Source organism: Ptychodera flava, chromosome 19 (assembly GCF_041260155.1).
Source record: "Ptychodera flava strain L36383 chromosome 19, AS_Pfla_20210202, whole genome shotgun sequence".
Classification (NCBI taxonomy): domain Eukaryota; kingdom Metazoa; phylum Hemichordata; class Enteropneusta; family Ptychoderidae; genus Ptychodera; species Ptychodera flava.
Window position 1 is genome coordinate 24,793,797 of NC_091946.1, and position 25,561 is coordinate 24,819,357.

The 25,561-nt window shown below is 38.0% G+C and overlaps 1 protein-coding gene and 2 long non-coding RNA genes across 8 annotated transcripts in view; 2 read left to right on the top strand and 1 right to left on the bottom strand.

The window, feature by feature from the left end:
• The window catches only part of LOC139119029 (signal-regulatory protein beta-2-like), a 56,343-nt gene that overhangs the window by 12,400 nt on the left and 18,382 nt on the right, over positions 1–25,561 (top strand). The window contains exons 1-4 of one of the 4 annotated variants that reach the window (XM_070682637.1): positions 2,526–2,567; positions 4,251–4,440; positions 5,541–5,858; positions 6,212–6,915. In XM_070682637.1, coding sequence (XP_070538738.1) covers positions 4,374–4,440; positions 5,541–5,858; positions 6,212–6,405 — 579 coding nt within the window. In that variant the 5' untranslated portion in view covers positions 2,526–2,567; positions 4,251–4,373 and the 3' untranslated portion in view covers positions 6,406–6,915. Of the gene's footprint in view, positions 1–2,432; positions 2,568–4,250; positions 4,441–5,540; positions 5,859–6,211; positions 6,916–25,561 lie in introns of those variants that run through there. The other 3 variants (XM_070682635.1, XM_070682636.1, XM_070682638.1) reach the window with 3 other exon arrangements.
• Positions 17,309–22,999, top strand: LOC139119025 (uncharacterized). 3 transcript variants are annotated; one of them, XR_011548838.1, is made up of 6 exons: positions 17,309–17,462; positions 17,565–17,926; positions 18,600–18,675; positions 19,500–19,628; positions 21,470–21,522; positions 22,685–22,999. It is a non-coding gene; the product is annotated as an uncharacterized lncRNA (long non-coding RNA). The 3 variants fall into 3 exon arrangements; XR_011548837.1 differs by lacking the exon at positions 17,309–17,462 and having other exon boundaries at positions 17,525–17,926; XR_011548839.1 differs by lacking the exon at positions 17,309–17,462 and having other exon boundaries at positions 17,525–17,926; positions 19,506–19,628.
• On the bottom strand, positions 21,262–22,701 carry LOC139119026 (uncharacterized). The gene is made up of 3 exons (XR_011548840.1): positions 22,666–22,701; positions 22,170–22,352; positions 21,262–21,360 (listed from the first exon to the last, which is right to left on the bottom strand). It is a non-coding gene; the product is annotated as an uncharacterized lncRNA (long non-coding RNA).

Sequence of the window (25,561 nt, forward strand, 5' to 3'; positions counted from 1 at the left end):
TGATCGCAAGTCACTGAATGTGTATATGTGTAGATATTATATAATATATATATATATATATATATATATATATATATATATTATATATATATATATATATATATATATATATATTATTTATATATATATTAAAAATTGATGACAAGTAGAAAACAGGACTTAGGCGTTACTCAGAGTTTCACGCTACATGTGTTCTCTGTAGCGATCATCAGAAGAAAATTTTATAAATATATAATATATATATATATATATATATATATATATATATATATATGAGAAATTCATCGTGTATTTTGTAGATACACACACACATATATATATAATTCTAAATATATATGTATGTATATAATTATATATATGTGTGTGTGTATACGTACGTATGAGAGAGAGAGAGAGAGAGAGAGAGAGAGAGAGAGAGATTTCGTTAGAATCACTACAAATTTGACATTCACATGTGAATAACATGCAACCGGACTCAGTGCATTTCTATCGACTAGGGCATTGAATAAATTATGAGTGTGTATAGACAGTGGAGTGGAAACCGCTCAACTGTCTGTGCGGTATGGCAGTGTTGAACAGAGGCAACCGCGTAAGATAGATGGATGAACTTTAGACCACTTTTACCGTATAAACCTCTGACTTAACCGTGACAATTTGTTTGTTGTACATTACGATCGACTATGTCGTTTCCAGTTGCCAGTCCCACTCTTTGCGATTTTACTTTACATATCCAACAGAGTAATATCATAGACAGAGTGGCAACAGCTATTGTTTAAGGCGTGAAGCGGTTACGTAAGCAATCCATGTTTGCCTCGCCTCACGAAGCTCTTGGCTCTCTTTTCCGAAGAGTGCCGACCATGCACCCTTCGGTAATTTTCGGATTTTCACCAATTGTTAAGCGAAAGTATGTTCGACAAAGCTTGTGTTGTAGTTGTCGTGTGGTGCTGATCGGAATTGATGTGCTGGCGAAAACGGGAGTGTTTTGAGCTTCAGGAAAGTGGGTTTTACCGTTTTATAAATTCCTCTCATATTTTCATGAATATATAATGAGTGTGTTTGAACCAAATTTGAAAGTCTTTTATCGATACTGTCTGGTTTTACTCAATGGTTTACGGTCAGTCACACCGTCTTTTACACGTGCGCCAAGAAAGGACATGTTTATGAAACTGCTGGCGTGTTATGTTTTGATTGGCATGAGGCAGTTGGTTGCTACGCGACTGGCAGTACGATGCCATCTCGTCGTATGTTTCGCATAATCTCGTGTAATTATCAACCACAAACCAAGCCTCCAAAAAGTTTAACACCTTTAAGCTCATTTTAATATGAAAAGCCAATAGTCTACCGAGACGACCATGGAACAAAAGGCATGCAAGTGTTGCCACTTCGTCTATGATATTACTCTGTGCATATCCCCAACACTTCTCTTGTTTGCTTTCACATCAGGCATTCACTTTTCACTGTTTATATTTTTTCAGTATTTCAAAATTACACACGTGATCAAAGTAGTCGTCATTGTAGTTTTTTAACACTTCTACTCCGAATCAAAGCTTTATTTTCCTAGGACAGTGTATTTTTATACAAGCGTGCAAGAGGGTTTTATCACGCCCAACCTTTCAATGTGCCGGATAAATTTTCACACTTTCTCCACTTAATAGATATGTAGACACTTTCAATGAAACTGTATGCTTTCTTGAATTGACTATTGTAGTGATGTTTATAAGTTGAAGTCAACATGTACTCTGCAACCTTTTTCAGCATTATGTAAAACATTAAGTCTCTTATAAAAAATATTATGTTTTTCGTGAATAATGCGTCTGGAACTCATTCCGATTGTTAAATTAAACCTTTTTACCGTTCTGCCCATTCATAGACCGTTTCTTGGTATTGGGTTTTGCTTTCTTCACTTATTTACAGTTATGTAGACATGACGTTTCATGTTTATGGTTGCATAATCTGCTATCAAAAGTTTGTAATACTTTTCTCTTGCTCCGGTAGAAAACAAAATCTTGGCAAAAATACCAATGTCAAAAATCCAAGCGGTAGTAGGTCTTTATGAAGGCAACAGTGTAGCATCAGATACACTAAAATTTATCATAGTCCTTCCTATTCGAAATGCACAATTTTGAAAGAGGAAATTCACAGTACGTACGCACATGCATGCACGTATGTACGCATGCATACATGCGGCATGCAGGCATACATACATACATACATTACGACTAAAGCAATAAAGAGTTAATAAACACTTCGGGTATCTACACACGCCTTTAAAGAATGTATCTAAAGTTGTGCCGTGTTGGTAGTGGCATCTACGCTTGCGTGAAGCACAGACAAATATTTGTCTGTGCGTGAAGTGAGCACTCTGGCCAGAGCGTTTGCGCATGCGTGATGCAGGAGCGGGTATTTCTCTGGGCACAGGCGCGGGTATTTCTCTGGGCAGCGGAAGTTATTACAACAGGGGCGTGTTCAAGTCTTGCTATTTTCTAATATGGGCCGTTTGGTTATCAGTGTAACATTGTGTATCGCGCTCTCTTCCATAGATTTACCTCTGTGCAGCTCTAGTGAAGGTAAGTTAGAATTTTCAGACGAATATTACTTCGATATTTCTCAAAGGACCAGAAAGACCATCAAAACCTTCTTGTGGCGAAAGTCACCATTGTATTGGCGCTGTGTAAACCTGCCAGGACAGACCACTGGAGCGTAGGTAAAAGCCGAACTCATCTTGGCCTTTCCGCGATTTCCTTATTGTGACAGGCGTTTTTCATATATCGTTTGTTTTGTTTCATTTAAAGACGACAGTTGTTTTGTTGTTGTAGCGTTTTGTCTTCTGTGAGGTTCGTCATGACAGATGAAGTTCACTTGCTATCGTGCTTGCTATGATACGATTTGATGCATGCAATTTGGCTGTATTGAGGACAGACAATTTAGGGCCGTGGATAATTAAAACCCGCACACGGTAAACGAAACCTCTGTGTTTAGGAGGGGTGGCTGTATTTCGATTCCCATGCGCAAAAAACGTACTACAAGTTTTCATATCGCAACGTATGGATCGCAAAATATCGACCTATATTGTTCGGCGTGTAGCAGGCGCTACACCAGCATTCTTTTGACATACAGTACATGTGAATCAGTGCACGTGTAAAATAACGTAACAATCATTTTGGATATACTTTTTCATTTCATTCAGTTGGTTGCGTCATTGTTGAGTTGGCGCTGAACAGGGATTGATTTTAGAGAGTATCCGGAGGAGAGGGGTACGGGTCGGTAGCGTATGCGAGATGTCATAGCGACGTAATTACCGATTGCATATACAGAATGAGGCTTGGTTGGCGTGATTTCATAGCGACATAATTACCGATTGCAGACAGGGAATGAGGCTTGGTTGGATTTTCGCACTTCCAAAGGGAGGGGGAGCGGGGTTGAGGCCAAACGCAATAGCCGGTTTCGCTTACCGTGCGCATATTATACAGTAATTGTCCATGGCCCCTTACACGGTCGGTCATAATTGTGGAGTTTGTTTTTATTTCGTAGCAATTAGACGATTAAAATCATCACTCGTTAAACTTTCTGTTGGCAATGCACCTTGAGGTATTAATCAGGCTAATGTATTTTAGGGCCTTGAAGTGTGTCCTGCCAGGGCAATTTATATAAAATCACTGCCGACACTCCTAGATTTTGTGTTTTGTTCCTTACATGTGAGTACGTCATGGCAGTTCAACATAGAATGGGCATCGGGGACCGATATTCGGACTCTCAAACTTTTAGTGTTGCTGTATTTGTTTAATCTAACTAACCATTTCTAAGGGCTTACATGTATTTTGAAGGCCGTTGAGTGACTGAAGTTTTCACAGGTTTATTATTTAATATTGCCGTAGAGCTTACACAGGAATGGCTACCATTTTGAATTTCAAGCGTCGGAAAATAGTGAGTTATTTGTTTCTATGGTACCAAATTTTGCACAATATTCTTGATTTCGAAAAAGATGGTTCAAAATTTTCTTACTGAACCGTGACGGAACAAAATTTTACTTTTTAAGGCTCATACTATCTTTATTAAATAAAATTCCCATGCCCCTTATTTTTGAAGTCCTAGATCAAACACTGAAAGTGTGCAAAAAAAGTTTTAAAATACTAGTTTCGAGGAGCATACTAGTAAAACCGACAGAAGTGGAATAAAGTTAATTCAGGAAATGATCGAAAACCAATACTGAATAAGTGATACCTCCTATATCCTATTCTCTCTCAATGCAGTGAATGAAGTGGTCGCGTACTATTGGCCGGGTGGGATCGTCTCCGGCGATGTTGAAATTTTATTTGACCAAGCAAGTTCAGCGACGAAGTCCAAGTAATCATCAAAGGTCACTTGGCATCTAAATGTCCGACAGCAACAGTCTGATAATAAAGCGGCATTGTCTACGCAACAGCTGGTCTCGTGTGGCAGGTTACCAACTTATGCTTACTCCTTATGGGTGGGTCACGCCAGGTCATCACGATGTCAGTCCAGAGACTGGAGTGTTAAGTGCAATAACTTGCTATTGGTTGTCACAGTCACGTGTCGTCTATATGTCTTGTTTTACCAAGTGGTGGTGATCGACTCTGCCTCCTGCTATGGTTTCACAGAGGACAGAATCTGTGATACTTCGGTTAGTTTAGGTTAAAGCTGACGATTTTTTGAACAAAAAAGACCCACGTTTCATTGGCGCGTATAACTGTTCCGTATCTGCCGCACAGTAGCAAAAACCGTAAACCGAGTATACAGTATCAGTACATAGCTCGCTTCCGTGAGTTACCGCACCATCCTGGATGGTTTGTTCAAAACCATGCCCCGGTACACGCCCAAGTTAAACAAAGCTATTACAATAAAAGTGTAAAGGGCATATGCGACACACGCTTCCGCATTCCTGGAATCTGTCTTTATTACAAAGTTGGCTTGGCCAAACAAATGTTGGCCTAAGGTGTTCTGTAAGATAGAATGCGCCTCGGGGGCAGAGAGTCGGACTCTCAAACTTTCATATTTCTTTTCTGATCTGCCACTTGCGGGGGTTCATTTAAAGTGAAATAAAAATGTTAAACCGTCTTAGATTTTCGAAAACCCAAATTTGTTTTTTCTCCGTAGGGTAAACACAGGGATGGCGGCCATTTTGAATTTCAAATATTTGCACGTGACCGTCGATTTTAATAATTGATTTTGAAAGAGAGTGACTTAAGATTCCTTGAGGGAAATTTGAGGAAAAGTTTAAGTCTTTCACTTTCCAGACGCATACTACCTTAACTAATCTGCTCTGAGAAACAGCGATATTTTTCGCAATACTATACCAATTGATCATGAAGAAGCTGTTTTTCTGAAGGCTTTTTCAAGAAAGGCCCAGGTCATCAAAACAAGACGAGAGAAAGAGAGAGAAGCCTATTGCGAACACATGAACATAAATTTCGTGTGTGATACAGTGCAATATGTTCAACGTAAAATAACACCCTTTTAGGTCCGATGCCACTCATTTTCGCTTCTGCAAACTTTCTAATATCGATTCATCATGATTTCAGCACGCCCTCAGTGGAAGATACGTCCAGAAAACGTGAACGCCAGGGTCGGCGATGATGTGAGCCTTAACTGCTCGTTCTATGGTTTGAAGGAGGATGGACCTTCCCCCAGGTGGGACCACCGCGGGGAGAACGGCATTTATCGAATGATTTCTGACGGAAACGAGTCATACGACCCACGCTGTGAAATAACTGGTGATTTTTCGGGTGGAGAGTACAACATGCTGATCAGAAATGTTACATTTGAAGAAGCAGGTGTCTGGAAATGTTTCCAAATGAGAGCAATACCAAAAGCACAAAAGGCTACTCTCACAGTGATGGGTACGTACACGTGCATCATTTCGGTATCTGTGACACGATATCGTGAATTCTTTAAACAGACTCAGACGCATAGTCTACATAGAGAATCCAGTGCTACAACTTCGGATGATGTCATCGTGGGTTTGGTTAGATCTGAGATGCAATTAACAATCAGCTATGAAGTTTTGGATAAGTGTTGAACGGTACCTCAGTTATACAATAGTTCGTCCTTTTGATATGAAAAATTCACCAGAAAAATGGATGCATACCCTTAAGCGACACCATCCTTCGATGAACAAAATGGGTATAATATTTACCGCTTCCCTCCGTGACGGGAAAAACTGACATAATTGTCATGTTTTCTTGCATTTCAGAGAAGGGAGGAGAAGAATCCGGAAGCCAGACCACTGCATCTCCGAGTTACAGCGTCCAATATTCTTTCAGTCATGCAGAGAAGGGAAGAGCAGAATCCGTGTCCGGAAGCCAGACCACTGCATCTCCGAGTTACAGCGTCGTCGTAGCCCAAGTGGTCACGATTGTGACTCTATTTGGTTTCGCATTATTTTAGATCATGACCACAAAGTGCCGATTTGCCAGGCATTGCCACAGTTTTAGTACATCTTTTAGAATTATGATTCACTATTCATAGTAGTTTATCAGGAAACAATTAATTAAGCAGGCCCTTAAAAAGCTTTTATAGTCTTGTAAGATGTCTTACGTCATTTGTCAATTTTACTTACTCCTTGACCACGTCATGTTCACCCCCATACTTGTTAGTACTAACAGGGTATTATCGCGGATACTTGCAGTGTAGCACCGATGAAAACTACCGCATCTCTGCCATACAAGCTACTTTTTAACAATCTGTACCTAAAATTAACCATTGTAGCATCTCAAATACTTAGCGAACGCATGTGTACTTCAGCAACTTTTAAATGTGTAAACCGGGCTGAAGAAGATGCTGTACATCGGTCAGGTCGAGTTAAAGTTTGACAAAAGATGTCTCTGTCTGGCGGAGTTTTTGTCATGTCACGAAGGATTTGCTTCTTCATAGCAATAAACTGGTTTAAATTGTAAACCTTTCCTTGAATTCTTGTTATTATGAAATCGAAGATGTTCGACCACATCAGAACTTCGCAGACTCCCCAGTTACGAGTTCAAAGGCTTACTTTATACGAAGCCATCAGCGGACTTGCTCCACCATTCTATTTCAGAATTGATTGATGAATGATTCAAAATGTGATGATTTCTTTATTGGAGCTCTAAACTTTGAGTGACCCTTCAGAGACAAAGCCCACGTCATATCGACACCGACCATTTGTTTAATTCTGGCCAACGTTTAGAAAATGCCGTACCTACGGTCACATGGAATGACCGAGGCCGACAAAAGTCAATCAATGACCATGGCCTAAAAAGGAGATCTTTCCGGCATAAAGTGCTGAAATCATAGCTTTATCAGCAGCTTCTTTGACACTCTCTCTCTCTCTCTCTCTCTCTCTCTCTCTCTCTCTCTCTCCACCCAAACGCCCGCCCACCCACCCATCCATCCATCTATCTATCCATCTATCCATCCATCCATCTATCTATCTATCTATCTATCTATCTATCTATCTATCTATCTATCTATCTATCTATCTATCCATCTATCTATCTATCTATCTATCTATCTATCTATCTATCTATCTATCTATCTATCTATCTATCTATCTATATATATATATATATATATATATATATATATATATATATATATATATATATATATATATACTGAGAATCTAGGAACTTGTAGTTGTCACTCTACAGGCTGTTTCATGCGCTAAGCAATCATCAGGAGTGAAGGTTTGGCGGCAATTGAACTGTTTATATTGTGTTGCAGGTGGGCATGCATATTCAAATAAGCGGTTGTGGCCAATGGCAAGTCAGTTATTACAGAGGAGGAATTTGCTGCGGTGTCTGCATTTTGAGAGGAATTCAGCACGTTTGTTGAGGGTTGATTTGCTATCTGAATAAATTATATGGAGTTTTTCTGTTATGCAAAGGTTGCAGCGTTTGGTTTTATTTGAATAGGGGGGAGCTCTGTCAATGATTGACCATTTGATGTCGTAGTTTATGTTGTTGCCTTTGAGCTTCCATATGAATTTTGAGAGCTCTGTGCTATTTCTGTGCTTGGGAGTTTTGAAAGTGTACTTGTGATACGTGTATCTTTGTTTGAAGGTTGAGTCCGTGAGTCCAATGTAGTGTTTCTGATCGTTGCTTGTGGTGACAGTGGCTTTGTATATTACTGAAGAGGTGAGGCAGTTTCCTGAAAGTGGACAATCGTCTTTTTTGCGGCAGTTGCACAACTTCTCTTGCTCCCTGTCTCTATGTAGTATTTGGTTGTTGTGGGCTTTGATTATACTTCCCATGTTTCTGGAGCAACTGTAGCTTACTTTTACGTTGTTTTTATTGAAGAGCTTGTGTAGACGGTGGCCTTCTGGAAAGTGGGTCTTAATCAAGTTCAGGAATGTTCTGCCGATGTTGGTTTTCACTGCCTTGTTGAACGGGGGATTGTACCAAATGATTCGTCTGCTTCGTTTTCTTTGTTTTCGTTGCTTGGTGACGGGGGCTCGTACTTCATTTTGTATGTGTATCCACTTTGTTTCAGCGCCTTTTCGAAGTCGGGGGCTGCTTTCTTGAATGTTGTTTCACAATCTGAGATGTTTGATATTCTGCTGTTGACTGAGGTAGGTATTTGTTCCAGGATTGGCGGGGGGTGGTTGGATCGTCTATCGACGTAGAGAAGCTGGTTGTTTGGTTTGCTGTATGGTTGGTAAGAAGCATTTTCCAGGTTGAATATTACGTCAAGGAAGTTAGTGGTCTTGATATTTGCTTGGATAGTTATGCGGAGATCAAATGCGTGGAAAATGGAAGTGAGTTCCTTTTTCAGTTTTTCACATTGCCTTGCTGATTTACTGCTTGTGATGGCGAGCCCGTCGTCTCGGTAAAGACCGGTGTTTTCTTTGCCGAGTTTCTTGCTGAGGTGGGAGAGGATGTACAATCCGACGAGCTCACATATCTCAGCTCCGTCAAAACTTCCCATGGTTATGTCAAACATGTCTTCTGAGTTTCTCTTGGTCCATACGGAATCATTGTTGAACAGTACTGATTTTCTTGAGTGCATTATGATTTCTTCTTCTTCGTCGGAGATGTCGGTGTATTTCCGTGCGTGATGGATAGCTTCTGTTAGCAATTTCTTTGTGATTGACGGGTAGAATTCTATAATGTCAAAGGCGATGAAACTTTTGCTTGCTTTCCGTTGATTCTTTCAGGAAACTGCCTCACCTCTTCAGTAATATACAAAGCCACTGTCACCACAAGCAACGATCAGAAACACTACATTGGACTCACGGACTCAACCTTCAAACAAAGATACACGTATCACAAGTACACTTTCAAAACTCCCAAGCACAGAAATAGCACAGAGCTCTCAAAATTCATATGGAAGCTCAAAGGCAACAACATAAACTACGACATCAAATGGTCAATCATCGACAGAGCTCCCCCCTATTCAAATAAAACCAAACGCTGCAACCTTTGCATAACAGAAAAACTCCATATAATTTATTCAGATAGCAAATCAACCCTCAACAAACGTGCTGAATTCCTCTCAAAATGCAGACACCGCAGCAAATTCCTCCTCTGTAATAACTGACTTACCATTGGCCACAACCGCTTATTTGAATATGCATGCCCACCTGCAACACAATATAAACAGTTCAATTGCCGCCAAACCTTCACTCCTGATGATTGCTTAGCGCATGAAACAGCCTGTAGAGTGACAACTACAAGTTCCTAGATTCTCAGTATTACCGCCCTGCAGAAATGCATTGAGCACTATACTTTGCCTGCATTGACAAGCAAACCATTTTCGTATATATATATATATATATATATAATATATATATATATATATATATATATATATATATATATATATATATATATCTATCTACAAATTAATATGGTATAAAAAGGGGCAATGGAGGAGGCCACTGGAGGGTAGAGGAGATAGTCTGAATAATATTGCCAAAGGTGAAGACTGGCACAATGAGGGTGGACGAGTCGCCAACACGCCCTTCAGCGTCCGCGATCAAAGGGAAGTCTCATAAAGGAATTGTATCTCCATTGAAGTGTTATTGTTGCGACGCATGAATGGCACTCACTGGTCCTATCCGTGAAAGATGTCAGCTCATTGAAAAAGGGAGCGTTTAACTATACTAGTCGTGTGACCGGAAACGTGGTTCGCCGACTTTTCATTCGCTGCTGCTATAGTGCTTTAATTGAAGGGGGTGAAAGTTGACTTACATCGATACTACAAGAACATAATCGCATTCTTTTGCGTCGAAATACACGCCACGTGAGACCCCTTTGAGGGCGTAAGAAGGATTTCGCCAGCCATAGAGTAGCCAGAATTTTCGAGCTCTTAGATTCATTACAGTGATGGCTCCATTTTGTGATCATTTTTTCACATCATGAACATTTATTTTGTTTCTCCATGTACCGATTGTTTTGCCGCTATAATTTGGTCGCTCTGTGGTATTCATAATGGCAGTTCACTTGCTGATCTCGCCGGTCATGATAAAATTTGATTCTGTATCTGAGCATACATTGACTGGTGAAATTAAGGTGCTATTTTCATGATTTTCTTGCTCATTTTGGTATACCCACAGAAGAATTAAACAAAAATTGAACACCCTGCACATATCTGCATGAAATCTATCTGTGAACTTGGATACTTTGACAGATTTTTGGCTGAGGTCATTGCGCGTGGTCCTCCTTAACAATTTAAATCTAATATCATTTTACTCGGGAAAAAGTTTGGCCCAAACTTTAAAAAAAACAAATTTCAGTATTGAGTCGAGTATTTAAAGATCACGCATAGGCGTCAAAACTATCTGTAGATCAGGAACGCAAACTAACTAGTTGACATATGCGATATAGCCAATGTCTAACGCCTTCTTGTTCCTTACTGAATGAATTTGTTCAATTGGGAATGATCTATTAATCCGGATCTTATGGTCTGTCATGGCATGTATAACTTTACAGGATGTTGAACTCACTCATAATGATGACGACAGGTTAATATAAGACGGGAAGGATGTAAAGTCTGCGCAGCCTATATTTCACAGGTGACCTCCTGTGGCAGGTCAGCACTGGTTCTTTATATGAATCGCTGTGTCTTGGCAGCACTTCCTGTTCTACATATGAATTGGTGGTGTCGGCCACTTTAGGTCACGGCCAAGAACAGTGAAAAGACGTTTTGATCAGTACAAAATTATAAAAACACGTTTAGCCAGCGCGTACACTGAAGCATACCATTCCATGCTTGGTGCACACTAGCCACTAAACCCCACACTGTAATCCTAAATTGTTCTATTACTTATGTGACTTTCTTCACTGACCGTTTAGGATGTTGTGTAGAGGAATGCCTAATAATACAAGACTGAGGACAGAGTAGGAAACACTCTTCCTTGTATAGGTATTTGCTCGGTCGAAATAAATTAGGTATTCTTTCACAAATGTGCTCGGCGGGAGAGCCTAATTTTGACGATACGATGTATATTTGTCATGAAGAAGCATGTCGTGTCTAAAGGTCACCACAAGTTGACCCCTGCAATATATCCCTTTCGGTGCCCTGTTATCTCTGAATGAAATCGTCATATTGGACTCGGAAGCTATCTATTAGTATTACGCGGGTCTGATCGTATGTCTGACATATGTCGTGGAGAAGCATTTTGAATCCTAAGTATCCATGCCTTGACTTTTTGTTCAGAGAGATCCAGGTCTACAGTGATTCTCGTCAAGCCGGAATACAGCTTCAACCCCACATCACATACCTGGACTTTTACCCATCCTAAGGTGACCAAACTTTGTTTTCTATTGTGCAATCTTTTGATAATTTAATAGGTATAAGATGATGTGGAAAACGGCAAAAAGTCTAGGTAATAACAATCAATCATGCATGCATGTACCATGGAACCAAATTTTGACTATCAATGTCACAGCCCCTTTTAAGGCATCAATTTGTCTCACTTTTACTTGAGACTGGAAATGTGCCATCAACATTCTATGTTGTGAAGTGGGCACACCTCTTCGACACCTGCGAGATGATAAGTTGTCTTCTATGCCTATGAAATCAATCCTAGATTAGTCTAATAAACAAATAACTTTATAATGGTTTGCTGCAAGCGTTCGGATAAATAAACAATTTAAAAATGTGGTCAGAAATTACAGACTGGAGAGGGTCTGTAGGCCCTATTTTTTTCAAAATGACGTTGCTCATAAAATAGTGACCCTTCAAAAGTGTTTCAATGAATAATAGTGACTATATATATATATATATATATATATATATATATATATATATATATATTATATATATATATATATCCCCTGTAATTTCTGTCCAGTCGCTTAATCTTTCTAAGTGTTGAATACCTGTACTCGAACGTAACGTGGTTTTTTCATGTATGTCCTTCCAATTCAGAATTGCTTTCCCCGTTTAGTATGAACGCCACCGTACTGAATTGAATGAGCGAGAATCTTCCACAAAATGTAGCTGGTTACTGAGCAAAGCTTTGGTACAATGAGACTGATCCTGCTTACCGGCGCGATGAGTAAGCGAAATTGGTTCAGAAAATGTTGTTGTGACGGCATAGTTCAATCTCCGTGCAGAGATTTGCAGCGTTGCCTGGATAATTATAACGTAGCTAGAAAGTCTCGACTCGAAGACCCTCTAGTTCTAGTTTGGTTAGAATTGTCCACGCCTCGCAGCTGCCACACCGCGCTTCTATCTCTGAGTGGGAGGTTGGGCATAGTTGAGATCAAAATTGCGATACGAACTAGAGGTGACGGAACAACAATGGGCGTTGGTATTCACTCAAGTTCTCAATCTGTACTTCATGGAATTATCTTCATCCTTCTCTGTTCTGCCTTCAGCAGTAAGGAAGGTAAGAATAGTTGGTTTAATTCGATCTCTCGCAAGCATCGCGTAACAATGTTGCGTTCAATTCCAAAACATAAAAGATACCGCTTTTCACGGTCCGTGAGCGCATTAAAGATTTTGAAATATGTGATGTGTCATAAATGTGATGGTTAATATTAATCAACGGGGGCTTAATTCGATCATCTCCACCAGCCAAATCAAGTCCCTTCAAGTTGTAGGTGATATCCACAAAGTCAAACTGAAAATCAAGCAACACGGAAGTTTCCCAAATATAAGAACATGTAGGTCCGCACGCAAGTTACAATGTACTTGGCTAACTTTTCCCCGTTCGATTGAGTTGGGACGATATGGGAGGTGTGGCCGGTAACACAAAGCCCTGCCGCGCAGAGCTTGACCGACTTTATTTCGCTCTCACTAAAATGTGACCCGAATTAATTTCGAGGGGGTCGAATCTGGGCGTTGTTAAACTGTCTTTGGTGCATTCACGTCGTTGTCGGGTCGAGATCACTCAGCTGAGCCGAAACGAGCCACCTTTTATGCAAATAAAGTACTATAAACAACGAGACATCATGTATTTCGCTCGCAATGGCTACAGGCAGTACCAATGTTTGATATGGAATGGTAAATTATATTGGAGTGGTGTATAATATAATAAATCGTATCAGGGATATATCAATGAATGCAAAACTAGTTTCAAATGGGATGTATGTATGTATGTATGTATGTATGTATGTATGTATGTATGTATGTATGTATGTATGTATGTATGTATGTATGTGTGTATGTATGTGTGTATGTGTGTGTGTAGGTGTGTATGTATGTATGTATGTATGTATGTATGTATGTATGTATGTATGTGTCGATTCGAGCATTTTATTTTTATTTTATTTTTATTTTATTAATAAGACTTCCACAGCCGAGGCCATTTATGGAAGACTGTTAGTAAAAATACAGATACAGAGTTAAAGCATGAAGACAAGACGAACAAACTTTAACAAATACTGAGAAAACAATGTTTTTAAAACATTTTTAAAACCATTTAAATTTACAGAAAAAGGATCAATGTCATTGTATTCGTTTAAAAGCAAATTAAATTGTCTCGGAATTCTACTAAAAAGAGAGTCACGAACACAATTAACTCTACCAAATGGCACATGAAACAAAGTAGTACGCCGAGTTGAAAACCTCGGTACATGAAGACTAAAAATGAAGCTAAAGCATTAACATTAAACTTTGCATTTATGCATTTGTATAAAAATATATAATCAAAAATAGTCCTCCTTGATTTTAATGACTGTAAATTGTAAATATTGCACAACGAGTCAATGTCATCACTGTAAAAAACAGTAATTCTTTTATGAAGAAATGTTAAAAATTTATGCTGTACTCTTTCAATTCTATCAGACTGGTGTTTACTAATACTGTTCCAAATAACAGAAGCATATTCAGGCTTAGACCTTACAAGGTAAAGTACAATAATTTTAAAACGTGCACACTGTTAATACAATGGCTAACATTAAGCCAACTCGAGTGGGACAACACTAATTTTAGATTGGGATCGCACAGGAACTAATTGACACGCGCAATATATCCAATATCTACTCTTCACTTTTATCACTGAATGAAGTCGTTCACACGAATTGGCATTGATCTGTTACCCGGCTCTGATGGTCTGTGGTGGCATGTGTAGTTCTATACTGGGTATTGAACTTTAACCTTGCTAAGTAAGTTAACGACGATTGAGTTAATCTAAGGTCACTAAGCATGTAGTCATTTAACAACAAGTTTGTGCAATCTAGATTTCACAGGTGGTCTCGCATGACAGGTCACCGTGACCGACACCGACCTCTGCGTACGAGTCGAACTATGGTACCTTAGCAACAGTTCCTTCATAATTAACTATTGCACTACATGCGAATCGATGGTATGTCGTGCACTTTAGGTTACAGTAGAGAACATCAAAGACTTTTTGAATCGTACAAAATTATACAAACACGCTTGGTATGCGCGTACAGCCCACCATTCCATGCTTGGTGCATAGCAACTGGCCCCACGTACACTGTAGTCCTAAAAAGTTCTATTACTCCTGTGACTCTCTGCATTGATCGTTTCGGATGTTGTGTAGATAAATGCCTAAGCATACAAACTGTATTCTTCCGTGTTTAGGAATTTACTTGGTCCAAAAAATTAGGTGTTCTTTCACAAATGTGCTCTTAGGGAGACCATATTTTTTCGCAATAAAATATCCATCTGCCGTGAAGCAGCATTTTGTGTCTGAAGTTATCTTGTTGACCCGTGCATCCAATATCCAATGTCTCCTGTCCCTTTTTAATCTCTCAATGAAATCGTTAAATTGGAAACTATCTTTTACCCGGGTCTGATCGTCTGTCTGACATTTGTCGTGAAGAAACCAAGAAGAGCGCTGTCAGCGACCTGGAGTTTATCACTGAACACTCCACGACGCACCCGTGGCTCCCGCCGCAGATCGCACACCACTGTTTCACACATAAAATTATACACATGAGTAAGCAATAAGACTATTTCTATCTTCGGCTTGACAAGAATCACTTTAGACCTGGATATCGCAAGGTGAAAATTCAAGACATGGATTTTTTAGACACAAAATGTACATTATCATGAGATGATAATAAGTGAGAGAGTAGTACTGCATACTTTAATGGGTGCGATTTAAATTTGGCTTCGGTGCAAAATTCTTCGGGCTATTCACACTTGCTTGAACGGATTCTATTCAAATTTTGCTCGAAAACTATTCGGCTAAGTAAACCCTACTCGAATATTATTTGAGAGAAGAGTGCGCCATCTCCATTTCCAGACGTAGCGGATAAACGAAATTGACCAGATATGAACTGAAAATGCTCACGTGTTTCATTACATATTGAAGTTATGTGTAAGTTTGAACCTTTGCTACATGTTTGCAACTTCATTGAAATTATTATGATCAACATAATGAACAATAATCACCACCGATTAATTCTAATTCATGAAGTATACAAATATGTAATTAGCTGAAATAAAAATATTAAAGTTATTTGACTGCTCTTATTGTATCACCACTTTATCTAGCAAGTGTAATTACCGTTGGCCAAGTCCTTCAAGCTATATATGCCGAGCTGTGAAAGCTCATTAGATATGCAAATTATAAATTAGCTGACATGAAAATGTGAAATGACTTTCGATATTGTTTTGACCTAGTACCTGGTACAATCATCAATGTACATAGCATGTTTTGCCAACTTTGATCAAGTAAATCCCAGTATATATCCCTAATAAGCAAAGTTCATTAAATATGTAAATTAGGAATTGACTTAAATAAAAATGCTTTATGATTGTCAATAATGTTGTATCATGATATCTGCAATATGTGTAGCAAATTTTGTCAACTTTGGTCAAGTCAATTCAGACATATATCTCTAATTAGGAAAGATCATTAAATTTGCACATTAGAAATTGGCTGAAGAGAAAATGCTTAATGACTTTCAATAATATTGTATTATAGAGTCTTTAATGTACATAGTAAGTTTCCTTAATTTTGATCTAGTCAAATCAGATAAATATCCCTAATTATGAAAATTCATTTAATATTGGCTGAAGTAAAAATGTCTTTTGACTTTCAATAATGTTATATCACAGTATCTTTGATGTATATAGTAAGTTTCAACAACTACAATCAAGTTAATTCAGATATATATCCCTAATTGGGAAAGTTCATTAAATATGCAAATTCGGAATTGGCTGAAGTAAAAATGCTTAATGACTTTCAAAAATGTTGTATCATAGTGGCTTCAATACATGTAGCAAGTTTCGTCAACTTCGGTAAAGTCATTTCAAATATATATTCCTAATTAACAAAGTTCATGAAATATGCAAATTAGGAATTGGCTGAAGTTAAAACGCTTAATGACTTTCAATAATGTTAAATCATAGTATCTTTAATATACATACCAAGTTTGGTTAATTTTGATCAAGTCAAATCAGACATATATCCCTAGTTAGGAAAGTTCATTAAATATGCAAATTAGCATTTATCTTTCATGTCACCCCTTAATGGTTCCCACTGCTGATATATCTTGGTGTGATCAACATTTGTAGCAAATCTCATCAAATTGTGTGTAGTGTTTTTTGCTCACGTGTGAACACGTGAGCATATGTCGCAGCGATGTCTGTCTGTCTGTCTGTCTGTGTGTCTGTCTGTCTGTCTGTCTGTTGGTCCATTTTCTCAAAAACGGCTGAACGTATTTCAGTCAAATTTGGTAGACATCTTCAGAATTCAAATGGCTAGAACTGAAAAGGTTTTGGTGGGCGTGGCTTGGATATTAATGAAGTTATGAAAGTTTTAATTTTTCTGTTACGCCGCGTATGACAAGTGAAAACAATCGACTGTTTGAGGGCGCTGTGAAATGTGCTTGTCCAGGTTGGCTACAGCCACAGGGGAGAAAAACGTTCTGCGCATGCCTAACCGGAAGTAGCGTTCATCAGCTGTGTTTTCAATTAGCTGGACACCTCGGCCGCCTATTTCTGCGGGGTTTTTTAGCGTTATTCCATTACTATGTTGAGGTCACTGTACCAGTGGTTATACTATGGCTTGCATTATCATTATACCTCTCGACAGAATTCCTGTAAGCGTTTTTTATTCTACAAACCTGTTTTTATTTTCTGAATTGTGTGATTGTTACACGTTTTTGGCCATACGATTACGAGATGTCCTGTTCTTCCCACAGACGCTCGAAACATCGCTACGAGAGACCCATGTGTTGCAACCAGAAAGGGTTGGTTACAACACACTGGCCTCGCGTAGCGTTTGTTCGAGTGCCTGCGGTTCTTCCTGCCGATTTCCTGTGTGTCAGCGAAGGTACAGGTGTTTTTACAGTCTGCCTTTTTGCCGGAGGCGACCGGGGGCTGTTCCTCGTGCAACGTAAGAAGTGTTACTCACAAAGAACCACACGGGTTACATACCCGCGGTACGATCCCCATGCATATCTCCTGTTGAGTTGGCTGCAGACGACACATGTGCTGATGAGTTGAAGGGACTGACACTAGTGTGATTGCAAATGTCCTTAGAAATTAATTGACTGACATAAAGGTAAGTTCCAAAGTAAAGTTTTGTTTTTATTACATAAATGTCGTCTTTACTTTAAAATTTGTGACATCTGACTTGTCAGAAGGACATATAGAAATGAGCAAACATGTAAGTGTTTGGTTTGAAATATGAGAATAAATATGCAATTCAAACTACATTAGTGTATTCTACATATTGTATACTTATATACAGACGTTAAAAAATTGCGGAAATTTCAAAAGCACTTTACCATGCATGACCTATGTATGTCACATATATATCCATAGAAAAATTATAGTCCGAGTGTCAAATACCGGTTATTTACACAAATGAATCTGCACATATGTACATGTAGTCAGTTACAAAATGGAAGAGGAAGAGTTTAATTCTAAGGTTTTGACCTTAACTTAGCGACTTGTAACAGTAATACCTGTGACACAATGTAATACACCTTTTTAAAATTATTGGTGTTCTCCTCAGAGCAATGAAACAATGTTGGACCTACTCTTTATTTTTTGGGGGAAACAATGGAAGCTAATTATCATAAGAACTGGTTGCATTATGATGCCAATTAGCCAATACATTTTCAGAAATTCATGGGGAGAACACTGGTTATACATCAAAATTGTTGCATGTCTTTCTCTAAGTATGTACAGTTCATTTTTAAATACAATTTTCATTCTGTCTTTTATTGCAGAAAAAGCATTGCACTACTACCAGGGTGATAAACTGGTAAGCAATTCAAGAGATGGATGCACTTGAACTTTATTAAGGTAGGATATCATCATTTATCTTCTCTCTTACATGGTGTTGTGACAGAAATATGGTATTTTAGCAATTCACTAAAACTTAAATAAAGTCACTGTACCAATATTATGCTCTCCATCAACCCCAATGAAACTATCATAAAACTGAAGCAAATACTTGACATTTGAATGCTGTACCTGGGCAAACAGTGCACCATTCTGACCCCCACAGTGTGTATGTGAATCAGCAAGTAAAACATAGCCTTGATTCACAATAAATAAAATTGACATATTTCTTCTTACATATACTAAAGCCATTTTTGCCCTCTGTTTACAATAATCCAAGTAAAACTCCAATAACCCTTGTCTTGGTTCAGACATATGATGAGTATAAACTGGTCCAATTTCATTTGAATGAAAACTTAGCTTTAATTTATTTCCTAGCAGTCTCATTCCTTCTAAGGGTGAAAGGTTGAGATGAGGAGATAATTCATTCAAACGATAGATGTCATGAGCTTGATTACCAAGAACACAGGACATAATAAATCCAACCAGACATTCCTGTGGAAATACTGATGATTCTGGTAGGATCTGTATTGAACACTCTTGGTAGTACCATTGTGCAAGCAGTAAACAAATCAATGTACATGCATTACTCCCCGATCGCATGTTGTTGCTATGCAATGATCCTTGTGAAATGACATTGTTACATGACCAGTAACTTACACATCCATGTGACTGTGGTTTTGGACATAAACATACCAAATGTCGCAAGTGGGCATATTTGTGAAGTTGAAGGGAAGATTGACTCATTGATTTTCTGTTTTGCTTCTGTTTTATTTGTTTGTCAGAGACAGAATGCTGCTGTACAGGTATCGAAGAAAGGGTTGTCTCTGTCTGCAGTATAGCTGCATCTGGCGGTACATGGTGCCTGGAATGGGAAGTTTGTGTACGTGGAAGTGCTGAATCAGATGGTGAAGGTAAGTTAGCTGTTTGTGTCTGTGGTATTGCTGCATCATTCGTTGATGAGGGGGATATCTGAGTCTGAGGAAGTACTGCACCATCTTCTGAAGACCTAGTTGTGTGTGTCTGTGGTATTGCTTCATCAGTTGCTGAAGGCTCGGATATCTGTGTTGGGGGTATTGATGCATTAATAGATGAGGAATGAGATGTTTGTGTCTGCTGTGCTGATGTATTTGTAGAGGGAGAAGAAATGTTACTTTGTGTGGTGTGTGCATTCATCTCCTTGTGTTGTTTGTTTCGGAATTGGCCTGTCTGTGCGTTTGGTATGAGAGAGGCACGGTTTTTTATGTCATCTTCAAATTGCTGTGTTAGGTAATATTGTATGTCATGACTTCTGCAAGATGTTGGTAGAGTGTCACTGTCAGTTGTTTCAGTGGATTCATTAGAAGGCTGGCTGTGTATATCTTTGATGATGGTTTCATTCCAGCTGTTAGACAAGTGGACAACTTCAGCAGTTAGCAGAGGAGAACATATTGGACAGCCACTTTGAGATAAGCAAGTTATGTGAAAGGTGTGGCCACAAGTGAGGCGTTTTGAAAGATTGGAAGAGGAAGAGATAGAGCAGTTCGGACTATCACAAATGAGATCTTCACTTGGCCGATGATGGTAGGACCATCTGAATCCAAGTGGAAGGCACTTTGCTGTGATGTCTGTGTTGAAAGTTGGAAGATGATATGTGGTGCTGTTGACTTCTGTATGTTGTTCATGTTCAGCTGCAGACTGCATTACCTGATTGATAATATCAAGAAGTGTCTCAGCACTTCTGCCAGCTAACAATGTGAGGTCATGGTCATCTTTACCATGGTTATGGTGTTGCAAGAAATCTCGAATGAGAGTGTTATGTTTTGTGTGGTGTAGCATGTGTGCTTGTCTTTGTATGGTGATGCCGTCATCGTGAGGCTGTATGTGGTGTCTTAGTGATGAATGAAATAGTTCAACTTTCTTCTCAGTGATGATGTGTTGGTGATTTTGTGTAAGATGATTATAGCCAGGTAAATGGGATGAATGATAGAGGTCATCAGAAAGTAAGCTAAGAAGAGACTTGTTATAATGGTGTCTATTGGAAATTATAAAGTATATTTCTAACCGCTTTAGTACTTTGAGAAGCATGTTTCGGTCTTTACCTTGAACAAATACAGGATAATGAAAATATACAAGGGGAATTAATTCATCTAGAAGATAAAGCATAAACTGGACTTCCACAGATTTACACATTGTTAATTTGCTGATCACATAACGACGAATGCGAATCCATCCACTGAAAGCCAAATAAATACAAAGTGACACTTTGTAAGGTTTGGAGATTTTGCTAAAATGAAACGTTTATCAAAAACCCCATTGCAGAGTAACTGGAAGAAAAATCTTGCAGATATGACAATATCACGAGAAGCGTTTAAAGTGATATGAAATTGACCAACAGTTGGTACAAAGGAAAGTATTTCTGTGGGAATACTTGTATCATTATCACTGAAAGAAGCTATTATTTTTTTACCAAAGTACCACACTGGCCAGTCACCAGGTGCTAAAATAGCTTGCTTTGAAGTATATGTCTTCAGCTGTGGGATATCAAGAAGCATCATCCATAGTTTGAGAAGATCTTGTTTTCTCTTGAGTGGCTGCTCAATCTCGTCAACCAGTACAGTGGTATTTAGAGTATGGAGTTCTTCCACATCAACATCAGTGTATGGTCTTTAAGGCAGATGAAATTTAAAAAAAAATAATTTACATTAAAAATATTGGTACACAAAACAATGTTATCACTCAATATAATTGAAACATATGATATTTCTATTTTCAGAGAAAGTGTACCTTTCCTTGTATCTCATCAGGGACACATTTCATCGTGAACAGGTAAGTATTACTATTACTCAAATGATTTTGTTTATATGTATTCATATATATTCAATGTCATGTGTATAATAGTATATACACATATTGACTGGTGATTAGGGTAATAGCATGTTTGTTTACATGAGGGACTGTAAGTACATCCCAAAATAGTTTGTTTCCCTCAGGTTTTGGTCATGGGAAACAGACTCTTTTGGGAAATTCACAGGTTCTAGTGTACACAAAAGGTTTGCTGTTACCCAAATATTGCCAGTCAATTGAATATATGCTTTGTAACACACCTCATCCATTACTTCATGACTTCTTCTGAATATATTATAAATTAAGACAAATCTTTACTGTCTCTGTCTGCACTGCGGATGACATTTCCAGTTTTGTGAAAGTGTGGATGGGTTGTCAAACCTATCCAAGTAACTGATTCATGTATCAGTTCCAAAATAACTCTTCCCATAAGAACATATGTTGAGGAATTGCATGATAGCGATTATGGATCAGGTGTGTTGTAATACATAATAATATTTCTTTAAAATTGTAACACAATATACCACATGTGTATTTCAGTGCCAGTAGCAAAACCAAAACAATGTGAAAAGGTGACAGCCTTGTCCCATCAAATGTCATTGTTATGTGATAAGATATTGGAATCCTACCTCATGTTCTTAAGGGAAGAGATGGCATGTTGTGTATCCAGTTGGTGATATTGTATCGGGAGACTCTCAAGGAAACTCAAAGCATAGTCTTGCATGAACAATTTGAATTCCTTTCGCATGACATGGGGTGCTATCCCTCCTCTCACAAGTATCTGCTGTCCATTTTTATAGATAAATATATTTCTATAATGCAAAAAATAGTACCATTAAGTGCACTTCATAATCTCAAATGTTACATGTTTTGATATGAATTTGGTGCAATAATTTTATGCATTATGAAAACATTATTGATTAATGATTGTTAGCAGTGCACGTTATACTTACTATCAAAGTCAGGTCATTATAAATTGACCCTTTCACACAATTGATGTTGGAGAAATTTTTTTCGTATAGATGTAATACACATTTCACAAATACAGTGTGTGTGTGTGTGTGTGTGTGTGTGTGAATTCTACAACAATTACAATGATGAGTCTGATATAAATTTCAATTTTACCTGTGTATTGATTCACCAGCTGGCAGATCGAGTGACTCAACAGGCAAGATATCCAGCATTGTTGTTGCCATATGTACAGCCTGACTGGTTTTCAGTTCCTTGTGTCCAGAGGCCATCGATTTAAATCCATGGATATTATGGAAATCATCAATAAGAGCGAGGATGAATGCTTTACCTCTTGACTTAAATAAATAGACAAACAAATAATTTTAGAAGTAAGGTAAATTACTCACATCTATCCAATTTCAGGCATTTATTCAATTATTCAATATGCTCACAGCAAAATATGAGAAAAAATGATCTTCAAAAACAATTTGGTTTCATGATATCAGTGCAGTTGATTTCGCATTTTTACTTGAAAATAAAAATATATAAAATGTATTTAAAGTGTTCTTTGTCTTGTATTGATTATGTATGTATGTAGGTCAATCATGCAAAGCTAGAAAGTGGTATTTACTTGTAACTTATCCATCAGGTATGTCTTGATTCGCTTCCCATGTTCTCCGGCAATCTGCTGTCTCTTTTTCAACAAAGTGCGGGGATGTTGAGATAGACCAAAAATGTGGCACATATCCTGCGCTTCTTGGGATAAACCCTGCATATTAAAATATATCCCCATTGCCTCCTGGAAGCCTCTTGTCTTCTGTGATCTGAATGATTGAAATGGCAGATTCTATTCTATATGCATACATAACAAGAACACAACATTAAAAAAAAATAAAATGACACTGAAGAGAGAAAGTTGTCTCTTGATATTATTTGTTACTCCTGATAGACTGCACCACTGAGTTTTCTAGAGTTTACTGAAATATTCTGTTCTATCAGAGCATTGCTTTCAGCCTTTTTTTAACATCAAATTATTTTCAAAGATTCCAGTAAACTGAAAATAGTAAGCATCAGTGTCATGGGATATACCTTCATACATCTGTGTTTCTATAGTTACAATAGTAATACTTATAGCAATGTCATTTTAGACTACTGCAAAGCATCAAAAGATATATAATTAACCTCACTAAGCTTTAATTTATGTGTCTGCACTCTATATACTACACTTCAAAGCATGTGACTGTGTCCAAAGTAAAAGAGTTATCCCTAAATTGCAATTGTATTTCACCTGTAATATGCAAGTAAACTCAGGACAGTCAATATTCTCTTCTCTTGTTGCCTTTTTCTTTCCACAGACAATGATGGGTCAACTATTGCACTGTAAATCTCCTGATAAAGATCTGGGACATATTTCTTGGCAAAATATTCCATTTTTTTACATCAAGGAACACACCATTTTGTTGTGACCTGTACAGCATTTCCTGCAGTGTTTTCAATTGTTCAGAAAATGTTGAACCTGCATGAACAAATTTAAAAGGTACACAATTAAATAAATTTCATTACAGGCACTTTAGCTGTATCTTTTGAATTATTTTTAATATCATGATTTCCAATCAAAAGTAACTCAAGCCAAAATCCTTCCCAAAGTGTGGACACAGAAAGTTTTTGAATATTGGTGGAGAACATATATTATAACTCAGATATTTTACAATAAATAATTTTTGGCTTGCAAGCAAATATGGCCGCCACCGGCAAGAACACATGTATGGGTTTGAATTGATAGACCTGGTTGTTGCCATGGACTAATAAAGTAACATTTTAGAGATGATATAACTTAATGGCAGGGAATCAAAACCATAACTCTGAAAATTGGATGATATATTTGTTGATAAAGCAAAGAAAAGAAAAGACACAGCTATGGGGCTTTAATGTTTTCGATAAGAAGCCATAGCAAGATAGTGACACCCCCCAAAAGTAAATTCAATGGGATTGTTGCCAGTCATTACTTTGTCCGCTTGGAGATTTTTTGTAAATTGGTTGAATAAAGTTTGCAAAGAATGACTACAGTGCAGTAGGATGCATGGTGTATGACTTGTACAAATTCAAATAACTCCAGATCTTAACCAGTCATCCACTCTCAGTGTTTCAAATGGTTTTTTTCAAAGCTGAGAAAAGTATGTATACAATAAATTATACCAACCTTGCAACCTGGAAATAATGCCATTCCATTGAGTTTTTGACAGCAACACATGACCCTCATTTGTAGAAAGAACGGTACCACAGTACACGGAATCAGTCTTATTGAAAATTGTTGTTTGCTGCTTGTAGGAGACAAAATAAGATACAGTTTAGTAGAAATACCAGCATTATTCACCTGTTGTAATTTTGGGAATCGATGTGTATACAGAGTTCTCCTTGAATAAGATAAAAGGGGCGTGGGGGCCCTCTTATAAATTCTGAGAACCCTCTTGTGAAAATGCTTTGCAACAAATAATTTTCAATCGCTGCCGAGAAAATCACAAAAAATCATGGCCAAATCAGTGCTAGTGACGTTAAACAGTGTTTACTTTCTGGTTTTAATTTGAATGTGTGCCGGAGCATTCATTTGATTTCTCATCAATCCCTGAAATCTCCTATGTGTGACCGCTTCTTTCTGCAGTGCTTCACAACACATGAGCCCTATTGTGAAAATTTCCTATGGAGAATTCTGTGTATACCCAATCAGTGGATAAAAACATATGCAGGAGCTTGCATTTTTTTGTGGGGGGGGGGGGAGGGTAAAATTTATATTTTTTTATTTATTGTTATCAGTATCATCATTTTGCAGAGTGTGGCCAGCCTTAAAATACGCCAACTAATTAATTACTCTGTATTTAGCTTAAAACTCACAAACCTATACTTCATGATTTTGTGCAATGACCCCATTAAATGATTATGTTTTTGATAAATTGAAGATTAATTACTCTTGACATCTTTCAGTTCACAATTTTTTTCCCAATTAAACCACCAACAGTTTAGTGCGCCCTCGTGCACAGGTTCTCAATATTTCAGGTCAATAACCTGGAGTCAA